The 24,977-nt window shown below is 48.1% G+C and overlaps 1 protein-coding gene across 8 annotated transcripts in view; it reads right to left on the reverse strand.

The window, feature by feature from the left end:
* RNF220 (ring finger protein 220) overlaps nt 1-24,977 on the reverse strand; it is a 225,369-nt gene that overhangs the window by 45,473 nt on the left and 154,919 nt on the right. For 5 of the 8 annotated variants that reach the window (XM_061344998.1, XM_061345002.1, XM_061345000.1 and 2 more), the window contains 5 exons: nt 24,254-24,299; nt 14,990-15,085; nt 11,043-11,085; nt 3,015-3,136; nt 1,865-1,997 (listed from right to left, as the gene is read on the reverse strand). In XM_061344998.1, coding sequence (XP_061200982.1) covers nt 1,865-1,997; nt 3,015-3,136; nt 11,043-11,085; nt 14,990-15,085; nt 24,254-24,299 — 440 coding nt within the window. Of the gene's footprint in view, nt 1-1,864; nt 1,998-3,014; nt 3,137-11,042; nt 11,086-11,266; nt 11,444-14,989; nt 15,086-24,253; nt 24,300-24,977 lie in introns of those variants that run through there. The other 3 variants (XM_061345004.1, XM_061345005.1, XM_061345006.1) reach the window with 2 other exon arrangements.

The following is a 24,977-nucleotide window of genomic DNA, read 5'->3' on the forward strand; positions in this document are numbered from 1 at the left end:
TCAGGGTAATTACAGAGGGTTTTAGAACCACGTCTAGTTGTGCTCTACTCTTCTGCTAGTCTTCTGATATCCCACAGTTTCTGATGGAAGCAGGGCTATTTCTAACTATGAAATACAGAAATACCTGTCCGTGCATGTGCAGCCATCTAGCTTAGGTAACAGCCCTGACTGATGCTAGAACCTGTCTAACTTCTGGTGGAGGAAAGCAGCTGATCTATACAACACAAACTAACCCTTTTGAGAATTCCTTAAAATAAGGAAGAAAATGCAAAAAAGAGCAAGTACTTTGCATTTACACAGCCTAATCACATCAATTAGACATTTTAACCACCTGAAGATTCATCTGAAAGAGCATCTCCATATAGCAGAAGCAATATGAAAGCTTCAGATCACACTTTTGAGTTAACTCAAGACCATCTGGGAACATTAACTAGGTGAAGGCAGCACAATATCCACACCAAAGGAGGTGGAATATTGTGCTTTCAAACTCAGATGTTTATTGGGGGTGAAGGAAGAAACCATGAATGAGCAAAAAGGGGCAGAAATTAACTGAGTAGCTTTATCTAATCAGGACTAGCAGTGACAACAATAGGAGCATGCAGACATCCCATGCTTCACTATGGATTGTAGTGACTCTACTACCTAAACATAGTCTAAGACCTTGCATAGTCTCATCAGGTCATGTACAGATGCAACTTTCCACGTGGGTACAAAAAACAGTTAAGGTAGGTACGGCTACAGACACAGCAAGTGACAGCGTGAGCTTCACTGGGAAGCCTTTAAAACCCAAAGAAGCTGGTCCTGCATCTCTGTGCTCCTGATCATCTGCTCTGCTACAACCCAGCTACAATTTAATTTCAGAGGAAGGTAAGAGCAGATCAGGAGTGCCAGGCCGTCACTGAGCACACAGCTGGCTTTTAAGTCCAACTCCTTATGTAGTAGCCTTTCCCCTTGAGATATTTTAAATTAAAATCCAAGCTGATATAAGAAGAGATCACATCCCATCCTCTTTATTGAACCGAGGGAGCCAGCGTTCCTCCTCTCATTAAGCATGCACTACGTGGATTGCTTGCAAGAGACTCTCCTTAGTGCCAGAGGTTCATGCCAATGAACAGTTTAGTAAATCCTCCTCTTCGAGGCCAAAGGGCTGAGTGTAAGAAAGGGGCCAGCTTTCTAGCTAAAATTACATTCACCAATAAAGCTCACGAGAGGTCAAATTTTGCCATAACTCACTCTCTCCACAGTAACTGATTTCCCCGTCACTGGGGAAGGAGCAAAAGAAGGAGGAAAAATAAAATGTGTTTGTCTGGGAGCCCTAAGGGCTTGCAGTGCTGCAGGTGCAGAGCAGGTTCCTGGATTCTCATTTATCAACCTTAAAAGGGATGGAGTGATAAATGCACAACTGGCCCTTTCATATTTTATGCAGGTGCTAAAGCGACTTAGCTGTCACCTTCAATACATCACCAGAGGCCGATACACCAGCTTTCGTCACTCCAGGCTGGGAATTTTTACAATTTCATTTCTATTTCCCTCTCTTCATATATTTCCACCTATTTCTTACTATGTGTAACATATAAGAAGCTATTTTCCCCAAATGATCTCCCCATTCTATCCAGTCCTACTCATTCCTTCAGACACATTTCTCAAGCAAGAAATAACACCACGCTTTTGTTCAACATTTGCACAAATTTTGACTCCCATCATTCAAGAGAGGCAGAAAGCTGGAATCACTTCACATTCTGGCAAAGGCTGAAGGTCCCACCCTTTGCGAAAGGCAAATCTCCAGCTCCCTCCCTTTAAAGACAGACAATGATCAATTTCCACAGCAGAATAATTTACAAGGGCCCCCAAAACAGTAGCGCACCTCGAAATCCTCCCTCCAGGAGAGTAGTAGCCCGTATCCTCTTCTGCCCACACCATTCATACTCTTCAAATCGGTTGCCGTTCTCGTTCTCAATGTCCACAGAGTCATCCTCAGTCATGCATGAACCTTCTCTCTGCACAGGGTAAAGCAGAGGCATATCGTTGAGAGGCAGGAAATAGCTCTTTGGGGTTAACAACTCATGGTGGAATGGAGAAGAAAAGCTGGACTGTTCCCAAGTACAGAGCAGACAGCAACATCTACTCCCACTCCCATTCCCAATGATCTAAGTCTAGAAGTAAAAGGGTGCTGGAAGAACTTGACAACCTTAAGATTAAAACAAGCTGAGAGGTTCATGATATTTACACATGGAAGTTTAAGCTCTGGTTCCTACACCAATGCTGGTGTGCATTTCAACATGCATTCCCCTGCCTTTCATGCACAACAACCCTGCCATGTAAAGTACAAATTCCTTTGATCCCCAGCAGGAATGTTCTCCTATAGCGTAATTTTTGGGGCACACTGATCAAAAGACCCCTCTCTTTACACCATGCACCTCTTGAGGCAACAAGCATGAATATATTTTTATGTGGGCTTTTCCTGAGAAACAAGCACAGAAAGCCCTATGACAACTCTCTCCCTCCCCTTGGGCTCCTTCTTTCCTTTCGATCTTTGGGATGAACAGCAAGAGAATGGCTCTGTTCAAATGCACTTCCTGGAGTTAAGGTGGTCATGCAACATTTACAAATGCCAGGCTGTTACAAAAGAACCCAACAAAAAAAAATAATAATTCTAATATTGTTAAAGGCAGAGATCAGAAAGAAATCTTCCTGCTGTGCTACACAGGAAGCATGAAGTCCTACAAAAGGCTTCATAAACTTCAATAGCTCTACCTTCACAGTCTACAACTCAAGACTTCAGTAACAGCGAAAGGGTGCATGAAGAAAGAAAGTTACTAATGCAACACAGGAGAAAAATCCAGAAAAACCCATCTTCCAAGACAAAGAGAAGTGACTACACAGGTCTTAGTGAGACAGTTAGCATCGCCTGCAAGCTCAGCAGTGTTAGTTTTTGCCTTGTGTTAGGTCAACTGCAGACAAAGCTGGGAGTAGGGAGAAGGGAATGGCAGCTGGCGATCCTGCTGCGCCTCTACCTTTGCAAGGCATTGTTCCACATGCCTACTCATCTCCTCCTCGGATCCTGACAGAGGTCGGCTGCAGAGGGGACATACCTGCCCTTCGTCTTGCTTCCTCCGTTTCATTTTTCCAATCCGAGCTGCATGGAGAAACCAGGAAAAGAAAACAAACAGAAAACAGGAAAGGAAGACATGTCAAGTTTGTAGTTCCACTCTGCTATTTGCTCAGCTCCAAATAATACACCCTTAGAAACGGTAAGATTTCACACCAGAAAGCCCCTATTCTGACCTCTGTAAGCAGTACAGTGTTACTTAGCACTTTCCAGATTAAATCTGTAACCCACGGCTGAGAACAGCCCAATTTCAGAAAGGCACCTACTCATGATTTAATAACTAGGAGAGGAAATACTTGCTGCACATCCCAGGTAAGTTAGTCAAATGGTTAAATTCTTTCTCTTGGAAGCCTGAAATTGTCTTCAAAGTTGAGTGACCAAGCCACTGAGTCCTGTTCTGGATTTTGCCTTCTAAGTCTGAGCCCCATCCACTGACACATCTATTCCTTATACAAGAACTTGCTTAGACTGTAGAAGGATGATGTAGCACCTGAAAAGCCCCGGAGAAGGTATTTAACAGTCACTTCCAGGACCACCGAGTCTCCTGTACACCCTGAATAATTTATTCCCAGAACACATTTCTTCCCAATCACAAGTCAGAGCAGCGTCTCAACAGCAGGTAACATTTACAGAGAGGAAAGATCTTTGCTGTGCAAAATGCAACACCTATGCTCCATAGCTTCTGGCACTCTATTATTTCACTATTTTCACACACAGGAAAACTGGGGGCTACACTGCCTTCTTGAGGGCACGCTCTGGGAAACTAATATGTCAGGAATCACAGTGATTAGAAAAAGCAGCCAAGGTAGCCTGTTGCTTAATCCAATCTCTGGTTAATTTGAGCCATCGTTTAATGTGATCAAAACATCTGGAACCAAATCATTTGCATTAAAAAACTTCTGTCCTTTATTATGATGGCTTTAGGCAGGTATTACTGAATAACTCAATCACTGGCTGGAGGAAAGTCGCTGTTTAATTAATAAGGAAGGTCAAAATTCTGAATGAGAGACAAGGAAAAGCCCAAGGATAGCCCATGTGATAATGAGAGATGACACCACCAAAAAGCTGCGTTAGCCAGAAATCGTTACTGACATTGTGAGCACTGCAGCATGCTCTGAAAGCCTTCATGCCTGAATACTGTAGGATCAACAGCTCCCTGCAGCCAACAAGTCAGAGAAAGCTGCTGGAATGCCAGGAAGGGAAGGAACAGGGTACGTGAAAGTTTCTGTCAGTCACTGTTTTCTAAAGTACCTCAGTTTAGTGCATGCACATCACCAAGTGAATGATAAAGTTTCAGCTGAATACACTAACACAGACCTGAAAAGCCTCTTTTAAGGCTTTCTTTTTGCTTTCTCTGGACTCAGGACTCTATGGGTTAGGATATTCTTTCCCACAATCCAGAATGAGGAGTATTCATCATCCCCTACATTCTCTGATGCTCCAGGATTAAGAAGGCTTCAAGTTATTCCCTGGGCATTACTTTCCTTCACTGAACAAGACAGATTTGTGAGAAAATTCCCTGAAAAATAAAACTCCACTCCTGGCACCACGAAAAGGGTTCTGCAAAAGGGACATTCCTGAAATGCAACTCGAGATCAAAACAAGAGTGGTTTTGATACTTGGCACTTTGAACAAGAGACTCCGAAGTGAATGCACACCACTTTCATTGCTTGTCTAGATTTTCTTTGCTGAAGCTCCACAGCCCTCCCTTTTATTGGGTACACCACACTGCCAGCTCCACAGCCCACCTGCCTCTCCCCATACATCAGGTACCTCAGCATTCCTACTGGGGTATTTTAAGTTTCCCTTCTAATTTTTCTGCTTGAATCTGTTATCTGTACTGTCAGCTCCTCCTTCAGAAAGTAAACCACGCGACTTCCAGTCAACACAGAAGCAACATAGTGAAGTGTTATTGCTAATTTCATTGTGCCCAGATGAATTATGTTCTGCTTTAAATTAAACAATGACTTCTCAACATTTCTTGCGTGTTTTTTTCTCCCCTTCCTGCACTCCTTCAACATCGTTTAGCCCTGTTCAGAAGTAGTCAGTTAAGCCACGCTCTTTCTGGTTTGTACTTCAGTGCAGAAGGCTTCTCTCCAGTTCTGGTTTAGTGAATACCCGTATCCTCCAGTACGGCTCTTCTGTGTAAGTTTAAGATGCTCTTTCCTTGGCTCACTAACTCTACAAAGCCAGCACAAAACAGAAGGCTGGAATCAGGTATGACTTGAGTATTCTCCAGGACACATCTATCTGCCCAGAGAAAAACACAGGCGCAAAGCCTCCTCTATACTGATCACAGCTACATCTTTCTCTTACCTGGTCTTGTTTTTAAACAGGGAAATGTAGGGAGGTAGCAGTTTAATTATTCTGGTAGGACTCCTCATGGCCAATCAATTCAGCTCAGTCAGTCCGCCTGGCAAGTTTATTAGTATTTTTAACTTTTTTACTGCTATCCTCTAGCCCATGCGCTCTAACACTGACAAAAAGAAGACAACTTATTTTAGGTCTTGCACCGATAAATTCTTGGGATCATTTTGCCAGAACAAGCACCTGATCTGCTGTCAAAATGTTATTGCAGAGCTGGGAACAGAACCTCACTCCACTCCAGCTCCATGCAAGACCCAGCAGACAGCCCCCATTCTTGGCTCATTTAGCTCTGCCAAGAAGCAGCCCTTTCAGTTCTAGTGCCACAAGTTAAACAGGCCACTGGAAGAAAGAGGTGTTGAAAACAAATCCCCTGCCATTTTCATTCTGTGATCAGCAGCGTTGTGTCCATGGAGGCCCAGGGTACTCCAGGTGACAGCAGAAACCAGGAGGGAAGGCTGCAGCCTGGAAAGCGCATCTGAAGCAGCGCTGTCCCTGCCCGACACAACATGCAACCGGGCTATCACTTCCAATCAGTGCAGAAGGGACAGAGCAGCCCCAAAGGCAGGGGGTGATTGTGGTACTGTCCCGAAGGGGAGCAGCTCAAAAGAACACGCAAGTGAGACCACAGGATTGTTAATTAGTGTTGATAGATGCGATCATTTCTAATTAGCTCACTAATCCCTCTCCCTCTCGCTCCTGTCGCAGGAGCATGGGAGAAGGGGGAAAAAAAAGAGCCATTCCCTCTTGTAATGCAGGATGATAATGCAGCCAGTGGAGGACTGGATGCAAGAAGAGGATGGAGCTCAGGGAAGGTCTTCTTTGCACAAGGCTGACCCTCAGCCCCTCATTCTTATCTGGAACAGAACAAAGACTCCATAGTTATTATTCCAGCCTTCTGCCAGGAGGTGAGGAGTTCACTCATTTTTATTAGCATTAATAATTATTATTAGGCCATCAGAGGGCTTCCAGCACGTCTGAGGCCTCACTTTTAACAGACGTACATTACCCTACACACTGCTCCTGCTGCACTTGCATGTTCTCCCTCAGGTTACACTAAACCATCGGGCACCCAGGGAGTTTAAGTCATTACAACACATGAATGAGAAAGCAGCACATGGAGGTGAGCAAGAATTAGGACCTTCTGCAGGGGCTGAGGCCTCAGCTGCAGTCTCTGACCTAACTTAGGACCTGTGCTGGCTTAGGGAGCTGCTCTTCCCTTTCCTAACATAGGGTCTTTTGGGACAGCACAAGCTGAGAAGCTGCTTTTGACACAAGAGGAAGAGCCAAATTGCACTTGACAGAGCCTCTGCTGCTGAGGGCACACTGGTCCCTGCCTTCCCATGGGTGCAGAGAGGAGCCAACCTTATGAGCGGAAGAGACCAAGGATCTTTTGTCACAACAGGCTCCCCACATCACGGCTAAACCTAAAGATCATGTTATTCTCTAGCCCGGCAAAACTTCCCGAGAGAAAAGCTAATGGATGTTAACTCTCACTAGTAGTCCCCTCTCCTCGTAAAAATTCACCTTCAGGACAGGGCATTAATTACCTCAGAAGTGCTCTTACACAGCATCTAGCAGTGGACACTATACAAACCTCTACCACAGCATCAAAGGAGATGATTAAGTTACTAGCAACATCTCTTATGATTCCCTCCACCAGTTTGAGTGGTCCCCTGAGTCCCATGCAGACATCATTAGCAGCTCCTGCAATGGCAGGCCAATCAAATTAAGTGGAAACATTTTTTGTCTCCTTTCCAGTGAAAACCATCTAGCTTTCTTCCACCCCACACCCATGAGCTACAACAGCACATGAAATGCTGGTGGTGGTTCAACAACAAAGTGCACTGCGGCCACCTCAATGGATGTCTGCCCAAAGGTAGGCTTATGGTCACCACCAAAACAGGAATCGGCTTCTCAGGCAGGTGCACAAGGAGCTTTGTAAGGCCCTATTTTACAACTGCACTGAAAACGCCAACTTTGCAAATACCCCTAAATTTGCACTAAAGGTATTCAAGCACAAGAGCTAGCCCCTGCTCTCTACAAATCTACTAGAGGAGTCATGAGGAGTGGTTATACCTATTTTTGTTAGGCCTATCACAAAAAACTTGTGTGGATGACCAACTTCTCCAAGAGTTCCAAAGGGAACAAAGGCAGCAATGGCAGAGCACAAAAAATCTTAAGAACAAGCTAAAGCAAAAAAACCAGATGGCCAAGAATGAATGCGTTTCAGACCTCACGTACAATTTGCTGCTCATCTACCCAAGAGAGAATGTTAAGGGCCAAATTCACAGAAGGGTCTCACTGGGACTTTCACATTTACATGGCCAAACATCCACAGAGATGATTTTCAGCAACCTTCTGACACTCTTCTCCAAGGCTGGCACATATTTAACCTGCTGAATCCATGTTCTGAAACACTAACCCGTAACATTGTGACTCTAATTTGGAATGACTACCCAACCTGCTCTGCACTGCTGAACTCCATAAGCATCAATTTACAGGGTGGCTTAAAGTTTCCAGTTTGGCAACACTGGAAATAAGGCAAGTGAAAGAAATGCCTTCTTTCTCACATGGGTTCATAAGGAATCAACACCTCATACTCCGGGGTTCACAAGGACTCAACCTCTGCAGAGTGAGTTCAGCACAGGTGAGAGGTGTGGGTTTAACTCACTGAGGCTGACAGGGAAGTTCAGATACAAACACTCAACCTAGAGTCTGACAGACAGAACATTAATCTCTTCCTCCAGGGCTTGCAAATGCATTCACCTTACTTACAGTTCAATTTAAGTCAAAGGTTTGACTTACAGAATTAAAATTCTGGACTGTCAGGTACCTGTGAACCATGTAACCATCAGGACCTAATCATGTCACAGCCAGGCCAACAGCAACCCACAGAAGGCATCTCCTTTTCTACCTTCTCTTTCTTTAGCTTTTGTTGCACTTTCCCAAGTGATTACAACAGGACAGAAGACATCAAGGAGATCTGACAGGGCTCAAGCAAAAGCTGTGGGCAGCTGAGATTTGAGTCAAGGATGATGTGTGAGAAGAGCAAATATGCCCTTTTTTAGCGGGGTTTTTATCCAGAAGTGGTTCTGGAACTCAGGTGGGAAGAAGCTTGACAGAGATACCAAGATAAACACGTTACAACAACATTCAAAAGCACACTTAAAACTTAATAAACCCAAATGAAGTGGATTTTTCTTTGACAGATAAGGCTGTATTTTCCATATCCTAAATTTCTTCAGTGAATCAATAAGAATATGAAACAAAAAGCCAGGTATCTTTGCCAAGTCCTTGTGTCAATGCAAACTAACATGGATAAGGAAACCATTCTCACAAAGCAAGCTACAAGGCTGCATGATTGATCAGCAGCTCATTAAACCACAAGACAGCATCAAATAAGCATTTTTTCTTTTCCCAGAGCATTCAAGTGTTCTCCATCTGGAGCAACACTGCTTAAAGAACTGTTTAACAATCATGTGGCAAAGCTTATGAGTACCACAAAGTTATTTTAGTGCAAAAAAAACCCAACCAAACATGGAGGAGAAAACAAGAAAACAGGCCGAGTTCAGTAGTCACAAATAGAAAGTCACAGGCATAGAAAGGAGCAGTATAACCATCCAGCTGCATATTAGTCTAAGGGCATAGGATATCATTACAGGTATGTTTTGAGGACAGCAGTAACAGAATCATAAAAAGCTAAAGTCAGGAGGAACTAGTTCTGTTCTAGTTTGACCTTCTTTGTGACCCAAAGCCAAGCACTTCAGCTGGCATCCCTGCATCTAGCTCCATAACGTCTGAGCCTAGTACTGTCAGGGTGTACAACAGAAAGGACAGGAATACCAGCATTATAAAGGCATTATATATATCAAACAAATGCCCTCATTAGTTGTGCTCACTGTACCCCAAAAGGTATATAAAAAAGGAGTAAAAGGTTCAGCAAAAGCAATGCAAACTCTGTTCAAAACCAGCATCCCTTTAGATGATGAGCTCAGATTCACAAAAACATCCAAGAACAGGGTCCAAGAGGAGTGACTGTGCTGAAGCCCTATTTTGGGCTATAGTGGAAAGCATAAAGTACTACTGAGCCAGTTCAGCAGAGCATGCTGTTAGCAAGAGCTTTCATTCATTCTGAAGGACTGCACAACACCAAGAACCTCACAAGCCTGGCTCAGATGTGGGTTTCTTTTGGTTTTGGGTTTTTTTGGGGGGTATTTCTTTAATTTAAGGTAACTTCACATTGTTGGCTTGAAAAAAAGGTGGAAGGTGGGAGTTAACCCCATCTATCAAAAAATGATAAAGAAACAGTTTGACATGACTGACTCCAGAGACCTCTGTCACACAAAACAAGTCACTGCAGAGTAATACCTCAGCATACTGCAGCCATCTGAAGTCTCTGTGTCCAGAACAGGACCTCCCAATGCTGGCAGCTCACTGCACTCATCTGGGAGCACAAATGTGAGCACACCTACCAGCAGTTACCTGTAACTGAGGTAAAGCAACTCACCTCTTTGTTGTACGACTGAACAGGCTTCCAAGAGCTCACAGGTTTCTGGCCTTCTGGGCTTATATTTAAGAATCTGACCTCAGTTATGTATAATTTATCAAAGATCCTGGGTCATAATAACACTCCTATTTGCTTCAGGCTACGCTAAACACGTAGTACATTAAATTCAAGCACACTATTGTGCTATCAGCACACTCTAAAGCCTTCTGCTATTTTTTTAAAGTATCTCTATCTTCTTCTGAGCAAACCGCAGCAGCACAATGTCACCAGTGTTAGCTTAAACCAGGACAGCAGGAAGCTGTGATAACAATTAATAAACCTCCTATTAGCCTGAATAACCACATTTTGACTAAATGCTACTTATCAGACCAGCTCCAAGCAACTCAAAATCAGATGCCAGAGTACTGTTACCATTTAAAGTGTAATTTCTAAGTTCTCTGAACTTTGGGAAAAGAGTTTCAACTTCTTCAGCTCAAACAACAACAGAACAGTACACTTTCCAATTTTGTTTTCTGATTTATGAGCACAAAGATGGGACTTTTTCTGAAATAAATTGAGCTCTGATTTGTTCTTCAAATACAAAGACACTTTCTGCTAGGAACACTTTGTAACTTGTTGCCAGGAACACCCCGAAATACAAGAGCAAAAGTAACGCACAAGCATCAGTGGGTTTGAGAGGGAAAAAAAAAAGCCACAACCAAAACATGACGTCAGATGCACGGACGCTCAGACTGCTGGTTTAAAAGTTTACTGCAAGATTCTGCCATATGAGCTATGAAAACATGGAAAGCTGGCCTGGAAAAGACGGGATGCCAGGCCCACTTTATAGCCCCACCGGTGGGATCCCGGGGGCTGCCCCCCGGGAAGCCAGGATGAACATGGAGGGTTTCCCCCCAACCCATCCTGTGCACCCCACCGGCAGCACGGCGAGACCTCGGCGGGGCAGGCCGCAGCTCCCGGCCTCCGGAGGGGCTGGTTCACACCACTCGGCCCAGCTCTGTGAAGTTCTCCAGGCAGGGGCCGCCCAGCGGGGCGGGGGGAACGCGGGGCCGCACTCACCGTTCAGCCGGGTCTGCCGGTTCGCTCGCACCCGCAGGAAGGTCTGCAGAGGGGACACAAGAGCGGAAAAGTGTCAGGGCCCGCGGGCGCCCAACGTAAACAACTCGCACCCCCCGCCGGTAAACAACGCCGACCAGGCGCCCCCCCCCCGCCCCGCGCATCACCGGGACAACGCAACAGCCCCGGGCCTGCACTCCCCCCCTCCTTGGTCCCCCAGCACGCACCTCTTCCCGGCCCCCGCCGCCGGGCCCCCTCCTGCCGCTCTGCATAGCCGCGGGCGGGCGGCGGGCAGGGGCCCCGGGGCGGAGCCCCCCGCACAGACCGGGATGCGGGCGGATACGGCGCGGCCCGACAGGCGCCGCCGATCAGCCCCCAGCGGCCGCCGCCATGTTAGCCCCGGTCATGTGACCCACCGCCGAGCGGGTGAAAGTTCATCAGGAAACCGGCGGGGGAGAAGCGCGAAAGGAGGGAGTTCCCATGGCAACCGACAGGCGGCAGCAGGGCCCAGCGAGCCCCAGCCAATCAGAGAGCCGGGGCTGCTGGAACGCAGGAGCGCCTGGCCAATCAGAGATCAGGAATAACTGGGACCCAAGAGTACTAGGCCAATCAGAATCAGGAACCACTGGAACCCAAGGGCATGACCAATCAGGACAATGGGGCAACTGGAACACTGGGGCAGATTGCTGATTAGAGCCCAGGAGCAACTGGAAGCAGGGAGCAAACTGGAAGTTGTCTATTTCAGTAGGGATTGAGCACCCTTTAGGCCCAACCGCACTGGCAAATCAGGGCCTTGGGCCTGAATGTAACCCAAAGGTGCTGGCCAATCAGCCACCAGGACCAACCTCTCCCCAAGTTTCCTTGCCCAATCAGAGATTGGGGGCCCAAGGCACCTGGCCAATCTGTGCCCAAGGCATACCTAGACCTGAAGGCGGGTGGCCAGTGAGGGTGCAGAGCTCCCTCCATGGTCCCTGCCCCACCATGGAGCCCTGAGGGCTGTTTCCAGTGCCCGGCCATCACGCCTGTCCCTGAGCACCAGCACCAGCAGTGGCTGCTGCTGGGGTTCTTGCCCATGTCTGTGGTGGGGCAAGCCAGGGGATACAAACTGGGCGGCATGTGATCTTGTTGAAGGTGTCCCTGTCTGTGGCAGGGGGTTGGAACTGGATGTTCTTAATGCGTTTATCACATTCAGGTCCTTTCCAACCCAAACCATTCCGTGTCTCTAAGATGATGGTCAGTGAGCAAGTTAAGGTGCTGGCAGGTAAGCTTTGCACAGTGCTGACCTGCATCGTACACCCCAACTGGGTCTGCAAGCTGAAATGCCGCTGTATTTACATACATGTGCGTACTTACAAAATCAAAGCTGATGGTTGTCGGTTTTACCCTGTTAATTAATAAAGCTGCCTTTAAGGAGGCATGCTTACTGCTGGGCACAGGGGGAGGAAGGTGAGCCTTCCCTGGGCAAGGATTTTAGGCTCTCTGTTACACTTACTCCCCACATTATCCAGGCACAAGCACTCTGTGGGCTCGTCTGACCAATGCGAGATGGTCTCCTTCCAAGCCTGAAATGTTATCTTTGCAGTACAATAAATGACTTATAAACCGCTGTTTATTTTTCCAGTGGGGATTCAGGGCTGTTCCTAAATCTAACTAAAATGGCTTTATTTTTACTGGAAGCACAGGAAAAGCCCCATCTAACAGAACATACTGTGTCAAAGAGGAGCACCCACCCAGGCCACATCGCAAGGTCCTGCACTACACCAGCTGCCACCACCTTGATCTGATCAGTGTGCCCATACCGAGCCCCGTCAGGCAGGCTTGGCACAGGGAGCCAAGAGGATCCCCCTGCCCCACGTCCCGGAGCCATGCTGCCGCCTCCTCTGCAGCTCCGTCTCAGCATGGGGACCAGTGCAAGGAGCCCGAGTGCTGTGCAAGGCCGTGTTCCTATAGCACTCCTGTTCATAAATCTCTTTCTTCCCTAAATATCCCCATGGAAAATAAACACGATGACGAAGAAAACCGAGCCACAGGAATTCTGAAAACCTATACACCAATAACTGGCGTTCTAGCATGTTACTAATACACTGTATATTTGCAATTAGATCACAGATAACACAGGGGACATTCATAATTCCAGCACACCTCTGCACATGGAAAGCTGAATTTTGCAGCCCTTAAAGTCACCACCGTGCGAGTCTTCTGCTCTGCTTCCTGAGCATTCCCCTTGGTAAGCCAGGAAGACTGAAATCTCATTCATATTGTGGCTCTATTAAGGATACACTGAGGCTTTACACCAGCCTGACACCCACTCGGAGGTCCCTTTACGCTGCCAGAGCAGCATAACGCAGCCAGCACAAGCGTAAATGAAAATCAGGCCCCAGAGGTTTTTCCTCCCTGCAGTGCAGACTTACAGCTCCCATTACACATTTGCATTAAGGGCTGCAACCCTCCATAAAATACACTCACCAACTTAAAACACATTACAGACCAGCTAGACTCAGCACACAGAGAGGGCTTCTGCCAAGAAGAGTTGTCCTCATGTATGGTGCAATAAAAACATATAGGAACAGAGGACTGCAAGGACTGGTGGAAGGGAGGAGTGTTCAACAAAGGGGTCATGGCAAAAATCTCTTCCACGTCCTTTCAGAAAGAACATGGTTTATTTATTATCCTTAATAAACAACAAGATTACCTGAATCATGCATTTCTCTATCTTCTGCAGGGTTTTGCTTCTCTTACTCTGTACCAAGTCTCATCTTTCATAGGAGGGGAAAGTGACTGTGATGTGACACCAAGTTATAACTGAAGGCTGCGTGGGAATATGTAGCAAACACTGGAGGTTCTGGTGTGTATTTGATAATATAACCAATATAGAGAATAATGGGTGACAAATGTAAAATTTGCTATGCTCTTTATATTGGTTATATCTTGGTTGTATACTGGGGGTGTTAACTGAGCAGCCCCAGTTGAAGCATGTCTTCCTGAAGGTAGCAACACTGCTCATCAACTTCTCCCTCTTCAGATCTAAACAGACCTGGCACATGCAATGTGGCTGATACAGGAAGACGTGACCATTTGCCTGACCCTGGGCACAGGGTCTCTCTGCAGAGCAGGGTAGGATGCAGGGTGATGGGTGTATGCCGTGCTGGTACAGCCGCAGCACACCCATCCTGACCTTGTGGCAGGTAGAAGCACGCTTGGGTCTGTGCTGAAGACCACCATTAATCTATCTGCTGCCTTTCAGAACTTACTTGAAGTCAGCGGCCGAGCACAGGCTTGCAGCCAAATGGTTTGGATGTGTGTTGAGTTGGAGTCAAGTGTGCCAGCCTCCCCCAAGACACAGACACAGCAAGACAAGCTGTACTGGTGCTGCTGCCTTTCTCTTTTGTTGCTCCATCTCCCTCACTGCAGCACAAGTCAAGACCTGCTGCTCCTCTGGGCAGACAGTGTTTTCTGAAGCATGCTGGCATGGCTATGGTCGGTCCGAAACCATTTTTGCTTTGGGCAGGAGTCACGAATCAGTGTGCTGGGCAGCAGCACACCAGTGAAATGGAGAAGTTTGGCCTGCTGCAGGCGGACATAATTTTCTCTTTTACAAAAAAATCCCTTCTTTGGACTTTTCCTGGTGGCAGGGGGTAAGTATTGACAAACATGCTATGGCAACAACTGAACTAATGAATATACTGCAACAGAAACCTCTGACAGGATTTAGAGCAGTATTGCATGGCTGTAGTTTGAAGTCAGAACTGGGGGCGCTCTGCAGACAAAAGCACACTTTTGTAGCTGTGTGAGGGACCAAGTGCTCACATCCCCATGTGAGCTGGGGCAGTGGAGCTGGGGCAGTGGTGCACATCCATGAGGCAGGCTCTCACACACAGAGAGCTGTGAGCATTGGGGCGAGCTGGCTCCCTGCCTGAGACTGAGACCAGTGACAGCATCCGCCTGCTTACCTGGTATCTGTCGGAGTGATGGATGTCATCTGAGGAGTGGGGTGATGCTGTCGGAGAATCTCCTTCTCGCTTGATTGAAGCCGACAACAAAATTGACTGCAAGAGAAAGGAGAAATTTATGCTGTGAGTGTTGTCGAGCTCTCTGCCCATTGCTAAGCTGTTCTCAAAGCCATGGAGAGCATCTGCTGGGCCGTGTGGCTGTGCTGGGATGGACTAATGGGCTGAGTCTGCTCTTCCCAAGGGACCCTGCCCCACGAGGGACTGGGATGCAGGGTCTAGCAAAGTGCAGATGCATCAGGCAACAAAGGGGTGGTCATTCTGTCCTCAGGTCTGGTGACTGGGGGCAGTAGAATCAGTCTCTGCTGGAAACGCTGTGTGAGGACCACACCAGAAATCCACAAGGTAAAGGTGAAGACATGCTGATACGGAGCAGGGCTTATGGGCTGTCATCCACCCCTCTAAGTGCCACTAAATCTCTCAGTAGCTTTGTAAACTGCACTAAAGCTCTCAGCACCTTTTCAGCACAACTACCTCTTCCTTCTGTAATGATGCTATTTATTTTAATAAGTAGCAGAGAAAAAAAGGGCCTTTTAGAAGGTTAAAAAGATCAGTGATATCTGAGACCTAAGAAATCACTGATAAACTTCAAGTCAATAGTAGGTAAGTCTAAATTCCACAGAGTGAACTCTAGTGGGAAAATTACTGCAGGAGTTTGACAGTATCTAAAAAGCCATACCCTGAGTTGCAAGTGAACTTTATTATTAGGAGAGTTTGAGGGCAAAATGCAATCCAAAATTCTAATTTAAAATATAAAGTGGCTAAACTGGGCTAAATATAGTCCAATACATTGTAAAACAAAATGCGCACTGGAAACGCTGCTCTGCAGATGTTTGTTTCTGAGAATCAGCTGGCAAGATATGACAATAAATGACTGCTCGGAGATGTGTATGTTTGCAAAAGGAAGTGTAGATATCATCTGAATTGGACAGGTCAAGTGTGGTGACAACATTATTAAAAAGCATAATACCTTGGAGAAAGGGAAGCATTCCAGAAACATTTGCCTCTGGGCTGAAATGAAACGTGAAAAAATGTGCATTTTTTGGAAAGATATGAGCAAGTGGGAACATGACTCAGCGTACAAATCCATTCAGTCAGCAGGATGCCATCCCCTGGGCTTGGACAGCTCTCCCAGTGAGAAAAGCTCAGTCAGTGCAAGCACAGAGGGAGGGCAGGCTCGGAATGAAGGCAGGGAAAGAAGATTTGTGATGCTGGGTTCAACCCCATGGGCCTGAGCTTCTAGTCTTGTCACTAGGGCAAGACCCACATCCCGGTGAGTCTCTGCCATAATGCATGGCTCCATGGCTGGTTCCATGGGAAGCTGTGAATGCTCCATCCCTGGCGGTGTTCAAGACCAGGTTGGACGAGGCCTTGGGTAATATGGTTTAGAGCGAGGTGTCCCTGCCCATGGCAGGGGGGTTGGAACTAGATGATCTTAAGGTCCTTTCCAACCCTAACCATTCTGTGATTCAGTTCTGTGATTCTATGGTGGAACAGAGATGTGATATCCTGAGAGGATAGGGGAATTGTCAGTGGGAGCCTGTGGGCACCCAGAAAAGATCAGCCTCCACTTCCCAGGGGATACACAGGCAGAACAGGGGGCTCTCCAGCCTCATGTGTTGGCTGAACCCAAATAGTGATGGGTTTTGGCGAGTGGCTCATTTATTCATGGAAAAGCACTCTGATAACCATGTGAAGCCACCAGGAGAATTTCTCCAGAGTGTAAACCCCAAGATCCTGACATTGCTTAGTTTCTTTATTCTCTAAGCAGAGAACGAGGACCATTTTTGAAGAAGCAGGGTTGCACATGTCCTATAAAATGGAGAGATGGGAGCTCAAAGCCTTCGGTTGTGACTCAAAACAACAGCCCAGATTACAGCAGTATTAATGCCCTTCTCCTCTAATAAGCCAATGGAGCTGGGAGGGTTAAATCTGTCTTGTCTTGCAGCGTATTCTAGAGAAGGGGAAAAAATACCCATCTCCCCATTCCTTGGTGACAGACAGACAAACCCTCCCCCCTCAGCTTCTGGTAGCTCTAATCCAATATTATTATGTGAAAAATGGTGGGGCTAGCTATGGAGACAGTAAATTAAACGTTATGTATTAGTTTTTAGCATGTGGTCCCGGGAAGAACGCCGGCCCCATTTATTCCACAAACCTCCTGAGCACCATGGCGATGACCTCTGGAAAAACGCAGGGCTAAACTAATCCCAAAGATGTCAATCTCGAGGCCTCTTCTACATACACTTGCAGTTGAGATTAATAAACTGTCTATTTCTAAATTGTGTGCAAGCACTTCAATTCTAAATACCTCGCCGGCATGTTAAACACAGCGTTAGAGATGCCAAGTCACACTTCCCCTTCACTCTTAGGAAACTTGACTTCATTTGTTTCTCTCATTTCCGTGCGCTGTGCCACGCTTTGGTGTTCAGGCAGCTGTGGGAGCAGGCAGGGATGCAGGCTCTGGAGCTAAGGGATTAGGAAAGGCACTCGCCATTAGGATGACTTCCATTTCTGCAGTAGGTCATACTCTCTAAAAGAGGCCATCTGAGTTTTGGCCTCTTTTTATCTCAGATTGTCATGTTGGGGCTGTTTTCCAGTGGCTAAATGGCAAGGATGCTTGGCCACAGCACGTCAGACCAAGGATTTGCTGTCTCATGGACCTACACTGCTCAAACTCATTCAGGTCCTGGCAAGCGGGGAAGGGGCAGAGATATAGTCCCCCTTCCTATCTCAAGCGGCATCTGGGAAGATAGCTATGGAAGGAAAAGGCAGCTTTACATGCTCACACTGAAGGGCAAACCCAAATTCTGGCATCCCATCCCAGAAACACAGCGCCGGTGCTCCGCATACAGACAAGCGTGCCATATGGCTGTGCAGAGATGCTCCCTTTGGCATGGTGGGAACAAGCCTTGACACTGAGAATTCCCTTTTCCCCCTGTGGAAAGACCACCGGTCAGCTCATCTCTAACTGGTTGCCAGTTCAGCCCAGCTCCCTTTCAGGGTGCATGTGAAATGGGTGAGAGCCCATTCTGGTCCCCCTTACCCTGGTATACCACAGCTCCCAGCATCAAAGACAGAGCAAGGGCCTTGTGCGAGCGGCCATGCAACCCCATATTTCTCCCTCCCCTTTAAATCATCTCTCCACTGGGTAAAGGCACTCTCTGCGGAGGTTATAAACCCTGAGAGGATCAGCCTGAGCATTACACCTGGGGCAAGCTAAATAAAAAAAGGTCACCGGCGCTTTTTAAACATGGACAAAAAAGCAGTAAAATGTGTTTGGAAAAAAAAATCTGGCATTAAATCATGACTTTTTGCCTGGCTTGCCTCATTAAAAGTGGCCTTTTGGAAGGTAAAATTATCATTGTAAGTGATAAGATCTTTAAGAAAATAATTCACGGCTTCTTCACCCTTTAATATGATAGCCGCCACCGGCTAATTTTTTTCTTAATGGCAACGAGACTATCAATCTTGTCCAAGCCCTGCACTCCCTCCTTCCTCCTGCCCCTCCTGCCATGCCAGGCAGCCATGGCCCTGCTCACTGTTCCTTCCTACCCCTTGGAGCCCAGCTATGCTGTGCCAAGGAGAAGAGGCACGTCCGGATGTGTGGCTTTACCCACTTGTATCTATGCATTCCAGCAAGAAGCAGAGGCCATGTAAGCCTTGCTCATGCTGCAAGGTTCACACCTTGGTAGCTCCCAACACCCTCCGTGGACAATGCAGCTCTGCACAGCATCTGCAAATGTTTCAGCAGTCTCATTCAAATAAGGAACGACATAAAGTTGACATATATCAATACACGGGCAGGTTTGCCATGAACCAAATGTGCTGCTCTGATCCCGGTCCATCGCTCTTTAGACCCGCTCCTTCTTGCTCGGGCGGAGGAGCCGTGGGCAGCTCCAAGGTGATGCTGGCAAGGGCATGGGTGCCAGCGTGCCACCAGAGCCCAGACTATAGGCACTCAAGACATGTGTCTGTGGCAGCACAAGGGGAGGGTGCGGGCGTCAGGGTGCATCAAAAGAAATGGATGGAAATTGCTGGCACTCGTTGACCCCAGCGCCAAGCACTGCCTCTTGCCGGCAGCCGGGTGAGGTGTCAGTGCTGGGAGAGCCCAGCCCGTGCCTCTGACATTCTGCTGCCTCTCAAGGCCAGCCATCTGAGAGTATTAAAGTGCTGGACTCCTGCTTTCTGATAGCCCTGGAAAAACACAGGGAGTCCATTTTTCTTAAACAATCCATCACAGCTGCTGTCAGCAGAACAAATACCCTAACCCTGCTTTTTATGTATCTATATAGGCTTTTTTATTATTATTTTTTTCTATTTTGGCACAAAGTGTTCCCTGCTTGATGCATTCAGCTTTAACTCTGCTGTCTAAATAGGTACTTATCACTTAACATGGAGGTGATGGCTTGACATGTTTTCTGTCTCCTGCCCTCCCCTCCACGGTAGGGAAGCCATCAAAGTGTTGCTAATAGCTGTTATCACTTGGGAACTGTAACCCGAAAGCAATGAGCGATACCAGGCCTTGCTGTGATTTTCCCTCTTAACTCTGCTAGCTGGTTTTTGTGTTATTCCTGGAGGATCCGTGACACAAAGATGCCACTATTAGAGCTGAGTTTCCTAGGAGCTTTCGGAGGGTCCACATTTGCTCCTGGTAAAGTTAGAGGTAAAATTATCTAGTGGCTTTTAGCTGGCAGAGGTAAAGGTGGGATGGAACTGAGGCTGAAAGGCTTAAATGTGAGAAGGGTGTGAGTAGTGAACTGAAATAATGGTAACAGCAGCTTCTGGCCATGGCTAAAAGATTCCAGTGGTCTGCAAGCAGAATAAGCTTACAGAAATGTGAGCTACTGATTTATTTCTGTGCATGTTACAGTTACACCTGGGATTGTAATTGAGCGCTGGGTCCTCTTGGTCAAGACACCAGCTACACAGTATGGAAAAGGGCCCCTTCCAGCAGGAGCGCCTATTGGCACACCAGGGATGGAGGGGAAAGAGGTCTGCAGGGAGCCAGCCTGTGCAGCTCTCCTCCATCACCACATCCCTCTCTGCTCCTGATGCCAAACACAGCCCGATGGGAGGGCACAGCTGTTTGGCCCAAGGGGAGCAAGGGGCTTTTGTTTGTTCATGGGGTAATTTGTTTTATGGAATAAAACCTGGCAGAGAGTGTTTTTTGGAGTGGCTCCGGTATTCATCACCCCATATTGGCAGGGACTGTGACCAGCCAACACTCATCCTATGTAATTTCACCTCTTTCGCATATCTCTGGGCTGTTCTTGTGTCCCCAGCTTGGCCATAGCTTTGCCACAAAGCGGTGTCAGATATAGCTCTTTAATCTTTCCTCGTAAATCACAGTTACAGAGGGAGGGGGCACAGATACGGTGAGTGACTTCTGCAACCCCCTCCCAGTGAGCCAATGACACAAGAGAAGGAGTTAAAACCCCAGGGCCCTGGCACCCGTCCCCTGTTCCTACCACCAGATGTGATACGGAGAAGTTAAATGATTGTGCTAGAAATTCCATCTCCAGCAAGGCACCTGGGAAGGGCTTAATACAGACATTCTGTCAAGGTTTAAGGCTCCAAATCTTGCTTGCTTCAAAGCTCTTTTTCCTTGGAGGGCTTTAGTGGTCAAATTTCTCTCTAGATGCTGTAATTCTCTCCCAAACTGCCCAGTGAAGCTGTAAAATCACAGGGGTGGGTGGGGGAATCAAAGGGCTTCTAGCACTGTGGCTTGGTTCCCAGCAATGCCGGAGGTCTCGGAGCAGCGTGCTGACTGCCTTCCTGCAGGCCCCTAAACAAACTGTCCACAAGTATCTGCTAGGTGCATAAGCTGGATTTTGTTGCTGGCTGCTCACACCAGTGTTGGTTTGCAGCAAGAGCCAGCGCACAGACTGGACTGTTAGTGGGAAAGTGAATTTGCAGTCACGTATTAGGGAGCAGCAGTGGAAAACCAATGCTGACCCCACCGGGATTGCTGGGATGTGTTATGGAACCCAGCCTCTTCCTCTTCTGTGGTCAGTACCAGCACTTTCACAGGGGATGTAAGTTCTCCTGTTAGATGATGGGTAATAGGCTGCAGCGAATACCCCGAGATTTAGGGGTTAAGACCTCTCTGTGCAGATGATAGCCCATGGAGGGAGAGCCATGAGACAGAGAGTGGCAAAGAAGTGCCCTTAGGAGGACCTGAGGATGCTGACTCTCCAAGTTACTGCTGGCTGCTCAATGAAGAACAGTAACACTTGGACTAAATGCTGCTCATACATCTCACCAACATGGGTTTAACTCAACATGTGCTCGTTTCCTGCATCACCCCTTGCAAGAGGCAGCCAAGGCAAGAGGGGAAAGGCAGAGAGAGAGCATGAAGCCCAGGAACAATGCCCAGGGTACTGCACACTGCTGACAGCTATGTTCAGACCCCTGGACAGCCATGAGCCTGAAATGAAAGTCATCCCTGTTGCCTGGTCTGCCTGAGACACAGCCTCTGGCCATGCTGGGCCGTGCTGCAGGGAAGGTGTCACCTTGACGTGTGGGGACTCAGCAATAAGAAGATCCAGCATCACAAGCCATGGGGGGAGCATCCAAGCATGCAAACAGGGACAGAAACTGCTGTTGGGAGGAGACGGTGGTGTTCCCCTTGCTATCTTCAGGCTATGGGACTTCTTGCAGACACCTTGCAGCTATCTCAGGCCTTTTTCTCCCACCAAAGCCCAGCTTTCCTAAGTGGCAGTCAGGGTTAGATAGGAATCTCATCCTGAGACTCACTGTGCAGGTTTGTCATCTGCTTGTCCAAGTGGCTTGTCCACCCTGGCATATCACCATCAATTGGACTTGGTCTCTAACAGAAAGCAGATGAGGATCCAGAACACTGCAGAGCTATGTGGTGCTCAGTGTTCCCTCCAAGCTGCCTTCACAGAGAGAGAGCCCAGGCACCAAGCAGATGTGATGGCTGGAGCCCCCCAGCTCTCAGCCCTTGCTTGGCTTTCACTGCCTTTACCAGCTCTGATAATAGAAGAACCTGATACAATAATCCCGCATTCATCACATCCCATGTTGAGTGATTGGATTTTCTTTGACATATTGCCATGAAAATTGACCCAGTGCAGTGAGTGACAGCTCTTCAGAGGCAGGAAAGCTGCACGCAAGGAGCATGCGTTTACATCTGGGGTTTTATTGCCAGGAGAGACATTCCCAACTATGGGAATGGGATAGCAGCAAAGCCAGGAGACAGAGCATGGGGGGTTAAATTCCCTGCTCCCAGATGCAGCCTGGGAAGAACCTCAGGCCAGCACAGAAGCAGCAATGGTAGTGATACTACATGCAGAGGACTTAAATGGGTTCTAATGTGGCCTTAAAGCCACTGGTGCTCACAAAAGTAACACAGCCAGCCTGCACCCCACTGCAGTTCCCATGTCCCTGAGTGGAACCAGCCTGCCTGCGCTGCCAGGGAATGCTCTTGGGGATTGGGGTGGTGCAGCCTGTTTCTCCCGCTGCTGCTGGAGGTGCTGGCACTTCTGTTGGCACCAGGAGAGGATTGGCCGGGAGATGTTGCATCAGTCCCTGTGATCCTTGCAACACCTTCCACCAGTGCCCAGGGTCGGAAGTGGGACATGGAACAGGTCCCAGCTCTTCCGAGGTGGTTCCTGACAGACTTCCAGTGATGCCCACCCTGGGATCTGTCCCTCATCCCTCTGCCTGGGACCCCTGTTTAATGGTGGCCCAGAGGCCCAGCTTTGTCCCCAGGGGCACTTTCTCAGAGGGACTTCACATCCCAATGGGCTATTCCCATCCCATGCTGCAAACACTCAGTGGGCAGAAGGGGAAAGAAGCTTCATCTCCCCATCATCCTCCTCCTCAATCCCACCTGGTTACAAAGGGGTCTTTAATACCAAGCTCAGGTGAAGGTGACAGCGCTGTGCCATCCCCTGCCACACAGGACTTGTCTCCCAGCAAAAGCCACCTAGAAATAATGAATCCTCCTGGGCTGAGAGGCTTTCAAGCTCTCTGAGAAGGGAATGAAAGATTTCTTGATTTCACCCTCTCCCTCCCTGCTCTCCTGGCTTCTTGAAGTTAATGTTCTTAGCCCCAGACGTGACGGGCAAAGGAAAAAGATCCATGTGGTGACAGGGGACGATTGATCTCTTTTACATAGAACGACGCTCCAGTCCCAGTTTAATCCCCTCGCTCAAGGCAAATGGGATTCTTTGTCAATGGAAACTTCAAAAGCCCGGCCCTGCCGTGAGATGGACCTTCTTCTTTATCTGGTCTCTGTCAGTCACTGGCTGTGTTTCCCTCCAAACAGCTATCTGTCTTCCTAGCCATCCTTCTCCCTCCTCGCAGGTGGTGTGTTTGGGACTGTTGAGTTATCTGCACTCAGACCTGATGAGGAGGGAAAGGGAAACTTGCAGAGTCCTGCTGCTTTCATCTTGTGAGTGCCCTTTCCAGCTTGTTAGAAACATCCCAAAGCAGCCTCAGGCTGCTTGGACTGTGTCGCCAGAAGGGCAGGAGAGCCTGGACCACTTGCTTTTGCCCTCATTGAGGAGCACAGCGTGGTTTCCAGAGGCTGTGCAATGCCCAGCTGCCCTGCAGTGCTCCCTGCCACCCATTTTCCTGCCCAAGCTCTGGTCCTTCTCACAGGATGTCCAGCTAAGGGTAATACAAATTAGTGAATGGTGCCCTCCGCAGTGATGCCACGATGCTCTGTGCATTTTGCATTCTTGCATTCTGAGCCAAGTGGATGGGAAGTGGGTCCTGGGCAGGGGCATGCAGCCGGGATGGGGTCTTTCAGTGATTTGGGCTCCTCCTCAGGTGTGCTTTGCTCCCCTGAAACAGTCCCACTCCCCTCTTCCAAAGCTGGCATATGGCTCTGGCTCCAGCAGCTCCTGCACATGATTTCCCAGGCTGAGCTCAACCTGTGTGTGATCAGCTCTCATTAGCTGTCATTAGACACAATCTGGAGTCCCTGAGCCCACTGGGCCCCTCAGCTTTGCCGTCCCCTGGCTTCATGGGGAATGAGAAAGACGCGTGTGGGTACTTGGCTGCTCCAGCCCAGTGGGTGAATGGGACAGCAGCTTCTCCCAGCACTGGCCCCCATAGCGTGGCTACCTTCCTGGGACACACCAAATAGCAATACAGGGAGCAGGCTGGGAAGGTAATGGGGTGTAAAAAGCATCCCTCTGGGGGAAGAAAGCGTGCTGAGTTGTTCTCACTTACCTTGGGGGTGCCTGCTGCCATGGCATCCTTCAGGATGGAGCTCTTGCTGCCAAGAGAGAAGAGAACGGGATCAGAGTCATTGAAATGCTGTGGTGGGCAATGGGGGAGCACTTTGAGGGATCTCACAAGGTCTCTCCTTCCCCAGGTCAGGGAAAGCCATCTCACCCTGACCAGAGTGGCAGGGAAAGGAGGGCAGCTCCGACTGTTTCTCCAGCTGGGATAAAATGGTCCTACAAGTGGAACCTCCAAAACCCAGACACGATACAGAGTCAAATCCTGACTTTCCCCCTTCTTGGGGTATTGCACAGCTCCTCTCCCAGCCCTGGGGAAAATGGGATCAAGCCTGCAGGGGCACAGGGGAGGAACCCAAGGAGGGGGGAACGGAGGATCAGGCACCATAAAAAAAGGAGAGAAGGAAAGAGAAGGAGGTGGAATTGGCATAGGAGCAAGGGAAGGAAGATCCTCCCAGCTCCAGCCACAGCGTGGAGGCAGCAGCTCTGCTGGAGGAGGGAGTGATTTGTTAATTCAGCTTGTTCCCCATTTAGCAGGGAAGGAGGTCCCCGCCATGCTGCTCCTCCTCGCCTGCCCTCGCCAGCGGGAGATGCTATAGATTTAATAACACCTTCCCCCCCCTCCAGACAGGTTAAACTTGAAACAATTACATATCAAAGCCGACATGGCAGGGAGGCCTGCACTGTAATTTTTTGGTTATTAAAGTAATCTC

The sequence above is a fragment of the Neopsephotus bourkii genome, unplaced genomic scaffold (genome assembly GCF_033783945.1).
Source record: "Neopsephotus bourkii isolate Nb327-2 ecotype Australia unplaced genomic scaffold, CSIRO-AGI_Nbou_v1 NB_234, whole genome shotgun sequence".
Classification (NCBI taxonomy): domain Eukaryota; kingdom Metazoa; phylum Chordata; class Aves; order Psittaciformes; family Psittacidae; genus Neopsephotus; species Neopsephotus bourkii.